General features: G+C 38.1%; 1 protein-coding gene across 1 annotated transcript; it reads left to right on the forward strand.

Moving 5' to 3' along the window:
* The first annotated feature begins 1414 nt into the window (after positions 1–1414).
* On the forward strand, positions 1415–8472 carry snx12 (sorting nexin 12). Its single transcript, XM_051937317.1, has 5 exons — positions 1415–1798; positions 3888–3983; positions 4270–4394; positions 4822–5478; positions 7610–8472. Exons 1-4 carry the CDS (start codon positions 1634–1636, stop codon positions 4922–4924), a joined length of 489 nt encoding a protein of 162 aa, XP_051793277.1. The 5' UTR covers positions 1415–1633; the 3' UTR covers positions 4925–5478; positions 7610–8472.
* Positions 8473–9202: the final 730 nt, after the last annotated feature.

Below are 9202 nucleotides of genomic sequence, written 5' to 3' on the forward strand. Positions count from 1 at the left end.
AAAGTCATAAATGAGTGAAAAAATTTGAAAATACTCCAACTTAAAAGGATGAAATCAGAGCATTTAGATTTTTTCTTTAAAAAATCTCAAACTGAATGATTGATTAGCAAAATAGTCATCATTTAATTTAATAGCTGACAACCAATCGATTGCAGCTCTAATTTTGATCTTATAAAGTACTTTTTCCACCTGTTGGATGTTTTTTAACCTACTTTTTCTGTTCATGTCTATATCCTGAACTCAGAAAAATAAAGCTGCTGGAACCAAAAATGGTAGTGCCATAGAAGAATCACACACAACCTTTGAGCAAGAGGTTCTTTAAAGAGCCACTTTGCAAACAGAACCCCAAAAATATGATGGAAAGAAATGAAAAATTTTCCTTGAACTCTAAAAAGCAAAAAATATTATTTTGACAACAGGATTTGATCATGTTTTAAATATTTTGTAAGCAGAACATGTTATTATTGGCCAGACGTGCTATATTGCTTAAGTGGAAAGATTCTTCATCCCCTTCGCATGCACAATGGATAAAAGATATAATGTCCTGTTTAGATCTAGAAAAAATCAGATATACAATCCGTAGCTCTGAAACAAAATTTTATAAATTATGGCGTCCGTTTCTCGATTTCTTTCAGAGACCTATGACTATAGTTTCTGAATAGCCCACTGTTTCCCTAGCCCCCCCCCCCCACACACATATTTTTTCTTTTTCTTTCTTTTATTTATTTCCTTATTTTTTATTATTATTTCCTTTCTTCATGTAACATGCACATTTATTATTTTTAAACTCATATGTTTGCATTAATCTTTATGAGAAAATATAAAAAAGTCCTTTGTACTTTGTATTATGTGTTGCATTGATACTTTTTGTTTAATAATAAAAAGACCTTGGAAAGAATTTGCTGAATTTGCATCCCTTCAAATAAAACACATTTAACATTTTTGGGTTCTGGATTGTTGTCATATTGAGCTAAATATTACAAGATGCTGGTCATTTCTCACTGCTTTCTGATGCTTTATAGATCAAATTGTTAATCAGTTAATTGAGAAAATAATCTGCAGTTTACCAGATTTTTAAAATGTTTTTTAAAAAGTAATTTTATGCTATTACCTGCCAGCAAACCAAGTAATTCCAATAAAAACAATAACATTTAGTACTGAAGAGAACCACATAAAGCAGCCTATGTGGGGGGAAAAATCCCTAAAATAAAGAACTTCTTCAGCTGAAATTATGGAACATTGTTTTGAGCAATTAGGTTGTTTAGTCTCTGTTTTATTCCTCTTATCTGTTTTTGTCAATTTTCTCATGATTTGTACAACTTCAACCACTGGATTTGAGGTATCAGAGGCCCGTGTATCCCGTCCAGTTTCCCCAGTGTCCGTTAGAGGGAGTGCGGAGTCAGTGTCCCGGACAGTACGGAACTGAGTCAACGCATTTTTCAGATTCAAGAAGGGCAGGGCGCAGGGCGGCTGGCCCCCGCGAGAAGAGAGCGACTCAAGTCAGCTACTTCCCCCAGCTGAACCGATCGGCAATCAATCGATGCCTTCAGATGAGATTTAACACTTCCCTGTGTATTTAGCCGGTTTGACGCTCATTCTCCGTTGGTCGTCTTAAAATTAACAGCCCGAGAAAATGTCAGATCCTGTGGTGGCCGATACTCGCCGGTTGAATTCCAAGCCCCAGGACCTGTCGGATGCTTACGGCCCCCCCAGCAATTTTCTGGAAATAGATGTTTATGATCCACAAATAATCGGAGTCGGACGGGGCCGTTACACAACTTACGAAGTTCGTATGAGGGTAGGTGTCGAGCCGCAAAAAAAACCCACACAACACCTTGTTGCAGCATTAGCTTTTATCCGCTAAGCTAACTGATAATTACAGTGTTGTTGCGAGCTAGTTAGCATGTGTAGTCGCTTGGCTTCGGTCAGCGCAGGTGACGGGGCCGTGACGTTGACGTTAGGCGCCCGGAGTCGCTCAAGATGGCGTGCGAGTAAAACTCGAGGACCGGGGATTGCCAGCGGCCTAGCTTGTGGTTGTGTTGGTGTAGTTGGCCAGCTGGCAGGTAGAACTTTGATTTAGTGAAAATAGGTTTACAAACGCCAGACATGTCACTGTTGTAGTTATAGTTTAATGCTGTGTTGTTAAGTAAATAAAAAGAAGTGGATGAAACATACGCCTGTGTGAAAATGTGGGAGTTCCAGGAGACACCGCGAAGCTAACTGCTAACGCTACGAGCACCTAACTACTGTCAACAAAACGAGGAGTAATTTACCATTATTGGCTTAGCTACATGTTTGGCACTGACTACATATATTGATAACATTATAAAACACAACACAACGTTACTAGGTAATATTCCTCAGTTAAATATGCAGGAGAAATAACGTTACACCTTGATATTAAAGGAAAAGGTTGCGTAGCTAAATGAGGAATGCTAACAATGTCGTGCGGGTTTCTGGAAACGGGAGAAATGGCATGCAGTAAAGTTGGGTTCATTTAAATTAAAAATAATAAGGGGGTGTCAGTAGTAGCCGAAGTAGCCACGGTAGTAACTTTAACTTCCTCGCCAAGTAGGTCGGAAGTTAATCTTGTAATAGTGTGAGACAGAAAATCACTAACACAGCTAATTTTAAAGAACAGTTTCAGGAAGCTGATGCTGACACAGGACAGACACGGTAATTGCGTAATTGCAGCTTACCAGGCCTGTCTTGCCTACAAATCTTCATTTTGTGGTGCAGCTGTCTCCTAGGAGAGTTTTGCCCAACACAATGTAAACAAGGTGCTGTTTTCACCACGACAATGTTTTTATTCAGCACCAACGTCATGGCCTCATTACACCATGGGCTACCTTGTGTGAGGGGTTCAAGTTTTGGATAATAGCTCTGAATGCAGTGAGGGACAAACCCAAACAAATCCATATCGGCCCAGTTAACAGATGCCAACCTTGACTGGAAGGCTTCGTGTTTCATTCGTTCCCACTCACTGTTGCAGCAGTGAATCAGTGGAAGTCCTTGGAAAGTCGTGCAAAAGGGGTCACGCAGAGAGACAGTTACATGAATGAATCACTTAGATCCGCTGGTGTCATTTGAAACCAGAATCAGCATTTCTGATCAAACAAGAAAGTCTTCTGCTGTCTGTGATACAAGATTCTTTAGTTGTGTTTCAAGTAAGCACAACACAACAAGCTGCAAAGCATGTATGATACTGACAGATAAATTCAGTAATAAATGACTGATGCAGCAAACTTTTAGGAAATTAATTGAAACATGTAGTAATTGATAGATAATTTAAATACCTAATACGGTCAAGTGATGCAGCCCCTCCTCTAAAGCTAGGACTTGCTTCATTTATCTGTCATTGTAAAATTTTATATGCAATGTAAAGATAACATCCAAGCCTCTGCAAATGTGTAATTTTAATTGCCACCTATGATTATTATTAATGAAAATAATAACATATTTTGCAGCAGTAGTTAGCATGTTTGACCATTCAGTGTTGATCTCATGAGTTTACTCCTCTATCAGCACTCGGTGAAAATAAAGCAGAAAAGTGGCAGGACCTCTGGTAGTGTGCTTCAAACAACCGGTGCTTGTAGAAAGGAATAGCACTTGATCAGGGAGGAAGAATTAGAACCAATAAAATGGCATAAAATATCCAGGTTCAAGCACTCAAGGTAGTAAAGTGGAAGGCATTTATTTCAGAAGGCTCGCAACATTTTTAATCTGCAAAGAAGGAGTGTGCCTTTTATCCTGGTTGTAATTCTTTCATCCTCCAGTCAAAATAATTGCCGTTTGTTGAGCAGGATCTGTCCTCACTTTTCAGCAGCTGCTTTGTGCAAACTATTGAATTTGATACAAACCATTTTGCTTTTCCCTTCTGTATCCAGACAAACCTTCCCATTTTCAAATTGAAGGATTCCTGCGTGAGGAGAAGATACAGTGACTTTGAGTGGTTAAAGAATGAGCTGGAAAGAGACAGTAAGGTGAGTGAACAGTAATAATTAATGCAGCTGGCTGGTACAAACAAGTGACCGCTGTTACAGGTGGAACAATATGATCCCACTCATGATGTCAAATAAGGAGTAATTCTTTGGTGCTGATATACAAAAATCTAACTTTTGTGTCATCTTCTAATTGACTGTGTTGAATAATCCTACATATTTCTATGCATTGTCATTCTACATGAGTTTAAATGTGCTGCAGTTTAGACTTTATAGCTCAGCGAGTGTGGACTTTCTCTGTGATTTGTTTTGACCCCTGCCACCTTAGATTGTAGTACCCCCTCTGCCGGGCAAAGCCCTGAAGAGACAGTTGCCATTCCGTGGGGATGAGGGCCTTTTTGAGGAGTCTTTCATTGAGGAGCGGCGATCGGGCTTGGAGCAGTTCATCAACAGGTCAGCTTGCTCATCATTCCACCATTAAGATACATACTAGAAAATTTCATTTGACACATTGAATGCATTTATGTGTAAAAGATACTTTTGGAATTATATTGGCTTGCCAACAAATTATCTACAAGACACATTTGTGATCTTTTGTCATTGAGCTCTTTGGTTAAATCTGGTAAAATGTGCATCAAAGCCGTCACTGAGTTCTATAGCCACACAAAATGTGTCGGTCTAAAGAGAAACTCACATATTTACCCGAGTTAGACACTGCCAAAACCATCAGGCCCCACAGAAGGCTTAGTCTAATCTGTGTCTGGAAAAGGAGCACCAACGAACTAATCCACAATTGCATTTTAGCAGCCACCACAGAAGGCATTAAAACCAAGCAGGGAGTGAATCGTGTCCATCTCTTTGTGTGTGTGTGATTCTATAGAATTGCAGGTCACCCCTTGGCCCAGAACGAGCGCTGTCTTCACATGTTTCTGCAAGAGGAAAGCATTGACCGTAACTACATTCCTGGAAAAGTACGACACTAAGGGTTACTGAGGGAGGTGGGCAGGTGGGGGTTAAACTGTGGGAGTGTAGGACAGCCTTGCCTTTCTCTTCCCTCATGACTTCTTTCAATCTCTCTCTCTCTGTCTGCTTTATTTGCCTCTTCTTCTCTCCCTCTGTGTATAACATTACAAAGCTATATTCACTTTCTCTCGGAGTTAGAGTGCTCTTCAGCTATACTTGAGGACACGTTGATAATGTTTCAGGCGACTCTGTGACTCCTCTCTCCCTCGTGCATTTGTTTTATAACTGTACAATGAGGAAAGCACTGCTCGGTAGTTGTCGTCGTATCGTGAATATTTGACTCTTCAATCACAATTTTCAGGAATGAACGTAATGTGCGACACAGTCAGGCTTTCCTCCAATGAGTGTCATATATACATGATTGTAATATAATGTGAATAAAGTAGAATAATGTCTAAATGCGTGTGCTGGCGCTAATGTGTACCATAGGGATGCATGCACACTGTACAATGAGAGTTCTGATCCTGTTTTGTTCTCTTTGTGTTTTTGTTGTGTTTTTTTAGGTATGAATGAAGTAAGTTTGCTTTACTTTATCCTGTCTCTAAGAGCTTTCTGGAAGTTAAAGGTGGTTGCATGGGCACTGGAAAAGACCAAAGGCGATAGTTCACAAATACTTGAGTAAACCAACGCTAATGCCATATGTAAATTATCCTGTAAATATGCCACACATAGTCTCTGGTTGTTCCATCAAAGCATCCAGTTAATTTCCCAAAAATGTTGCAATGATCATGGTGTGTTGCAAAGGGAAGAACATTCTGCAAGCCAGTTTTGCACATTTTCTAGCATGTAGATTAAAAAAAAAAGTGTGCTAATAAGCTGCTAATTGGTAATAAATGTACTAAAATTATTCAACCATGCCTCATAAACTGGCTCGCAGAAGTTTCTCAGTCCACCAGTATCCTGGCCAGTGGGAAGACAAACCACCACTAGTGTGTTGAGTTATGTGAACTATTGTTTAATAGTGAATACGTACTGTACATGACCCATACCTAGAGCTCCTTTGAAGCATTTCTCTTCAAACTAATACTGGCACATTGCCATTATCAATCACACTAATCATTGACTGCATGGCACACTTGCACGCTTTCTTTGCAATATACATACAAATACATATATATGTGTGTGTCAGTCTTGCTGGTAATTTACTTTACACTCCTCTGATCACCATATCTGTTGATTCAGATCTTTATTTCCCTAAATTAATGTTTTTTTCGCCATACATTGGATATATTGTACAGAAATGTCTGCGTCTGAAGCAGCCAATTCTATCATCATGTATCCTGCAATTTTATGTTCAAGTTACGCCTTGCATCTGAGACTAGCACTTAACATTAAACGTCAACATATGCAGTTCATTAGATGAAGTGTGTATCTAATGAACTAAATCGGTTGAATTTAATGTCCATACATGTAGCAGCAAGTCAAATATCGTTGTCTGCTTATTGGTCACATGCAAGTCTTGAGCATCGTTGCATATAATGGCAAAAAAAAAAGAAATAAGAACCTGCATTGCATGATGCTTATTGGTGAAGTCTGCTGCACCTCAGCTCAGTTCTGACACCATGTCACGAAAACTGCATGCATGATTCAAAAAAAAGGAACGATTACATTTCAGTATATTTTCAGAGAATACATTACGTCTGCTGATTGCACCTCCAGATGCTTGTAACCAGAATGTCCAATTTATTCCACTTTTCTGTGGCACTTTTAACCCTCATGTCATCCTACAGGTCAAACTGATCTGTTTTAAAGTTTGAATGTGTGTGTGTGTGTGTGTGTGTGTGTGTGTGGGGGGGGGGGGGGGGGTGTTCTGATGTCCACATTTTCAACATTTTTATGAAAAATTTGAACATTTTTTTGGTGGGGAAAAAAGACATTTTAATGATGTTTCTTAAGAACATTCACAAAAATTCAACCAAAATCCAGTAAAATTAACTGGATTTTGGTTGATTTTTTTTCCTGAATGTTCTTGAAGAAAAACATAGAGGTTTTACTGATATATATGTAATCATGTTAGATATTTTTACTAATTTTTTGGAAGATTTTTACTCATTTTTTGAAAATATTTGCAGGAATTTTCTTGCCACATTTGGGGGATTTTTTTTAAAGAATAAAACTTTTAAGGGAAACTTTTAAGGAATTATTGGAATTTTCTTCCTGAAGGTTCTGCACATTTTCAGAAATTTGGGATTTGTTTTTGCTGAATTTTGGGATTTTTCTCAGACAAGTAAACAATATTTTTCGGTGCCCGTAAATGAGGACGACAGGAGGGTAAATCGGTGTACACCTAAATTGGATGATTTGAAAGACCACGCTGGTGCAACTATGCTCATTGTCTCTGCATGCAGACCTTAAAGCCCAAGAAACTGCCACCTCTAATAAATAAAAAAAAAATGCATGATATCAATAAGGACGTGCAAAGTCTAGGAGTAAAATTGCCCAAAATGAAAAAACAAGGGTGCTGTTGTACTGTATGGACCCACCCTCATTTGCTCATCTTGTGATATTTTCTGTGAATAATTTCATTAGTCGGTGTGCATCACTGAATTCTGCACTTACCGAACCCACTTGTGGCTTGGACGTGCTTGTGTATTATTTCTCATGACCTTTTCTCTCTTTTCTGTCTCTCTCTCTTTGTTGCAAAGACAGTACAGACTGCTGCACCTGCCCCATGTACATTTATTTCTACATCACATCATTATAAAGCTGATGGGAATGTCAGAACTGATAAGTATCAACGGTGTAGGAAAAACACAGCTTTTGCTCCTGGACAAAACTTAAGAGATCCAATGTATAAATTGTTTGTTGTCTCCATTCAGTCATTCCACATACTGTCTGTACATTATTTTGATTCAGTAATCCGTGAAAAAGACGACATGTGCCGTATATTTTTTAGCCATTTTATCATAGATTTTTTTACAGTGATTATTATGTTTTCTGAATGTCTTTTGAATTGATTTGATCGTTTTAAGAAAACAAAAAAAAAACAGTAATTTCCTGCTTTGATTGGTGTTTTCGTTTGCTAGCGAAGATGTGATTTTGATGACAACCTCCCAAAGTCGAGCAACATGTAGCAACATGAAAAGACAGAGACACGTCATTCCACTCAGTATATTTTCCCCCCTGAGATCCATGCTCTTATAAAGGATTGTTTCACAATTACTTGTTTTAACTCTGCTGTCTTAGCTCCATCGCCACGCCTGCATTTTGGCTGTGTGTTGTCAAATCAGCTATCGGGAATGTTAAGTTAGGCAAATAACCATATCTAAGCACTGTGACAAAAGGTTCATTATATGAACAATATTTCATTGTCTAAAGGCATAATCAGCATCTGGTTTCTTGATCTCTAAAACGAGGCTTATTTTGTGCTTATTTTCGGCTGTTTTATTCTTTCTATCAATATTATTGTGAAGTGTATTAATACATGCTATCATCGCAGTTCCACTATGGGTGACGAGGAACTTCCTTGTTAATTCTGTCCACCAATTAAATTTCCTGCTGCCTGCTGTGTCATGTCTCTCTTCAGTTGTGGAGATTAGAAGCAGAAAATTCACCTTTCAGGTTGTGATTAGCGCTGCACGCTGAGAAGGATCAGAGGTCGGATGAATGGCTGCAGACTGGCAGATGACCTAGTTAATCATGACATGGAAAAAAGAACAGAGTGAGAACAATTTTACTGCATTTTAAACTTGGTTTAAAACAGCCAGTACTGGTGTAATGAGAGTGGCTTAACATTAAGTTTTACTTTGGAAGGGAAAAAAAGCTTAACAATGCTTTAATGTGTGGTTCTTCAAACACTTGACTAAAAAAACACTGACTTCATGACAGAGCTGTTGTACTTTATATTCAGGAAAGTGTCGCTGTGAAAGTACTCAAGTACTGTCATTAAACACAAATTGGAGGTATTTTGACTTTTAAAGTTTCCATTTTGTCAAAGTTTTTAATTCTAGTCACACCTGAATTCGATAGCTTTAGTCCCAACTTATTTTGCAGACAGAAGATTTTACAGAAGAAACGACCATTTAACAAACATGACTTATTGTATACTAGAGTATTAATTTATTAAAATGAGCTTTTAACTTGACCAACATAATGACATCCTTCTTGCACGTAACAACTGCAACAACAATCCAATAATATATCTTAATGGGTAATTTGCAAAATGCTTTCTTTTAATAATGTATGGACATCATTTAAGTACTGTTTCAATATTTTACTTAAATACTTTCATTTAAAAG

Source organism: Acanthochromis polyacanthus, chromosome 17 (assembly GCF_021347895.1).
Source record: "Acanthochromis polyacanthus isolate Apoly-LR-REF ecotype Palm Island chromosome 17, KAUST_Apoly_ChrSc, whole genome shotgun sequence".
NCBI lineage: Eukaryota > Metazoa > Chordata > Actinopteri > Pomacentridae > Acanthochromis > Acanthochromis polyacanthus.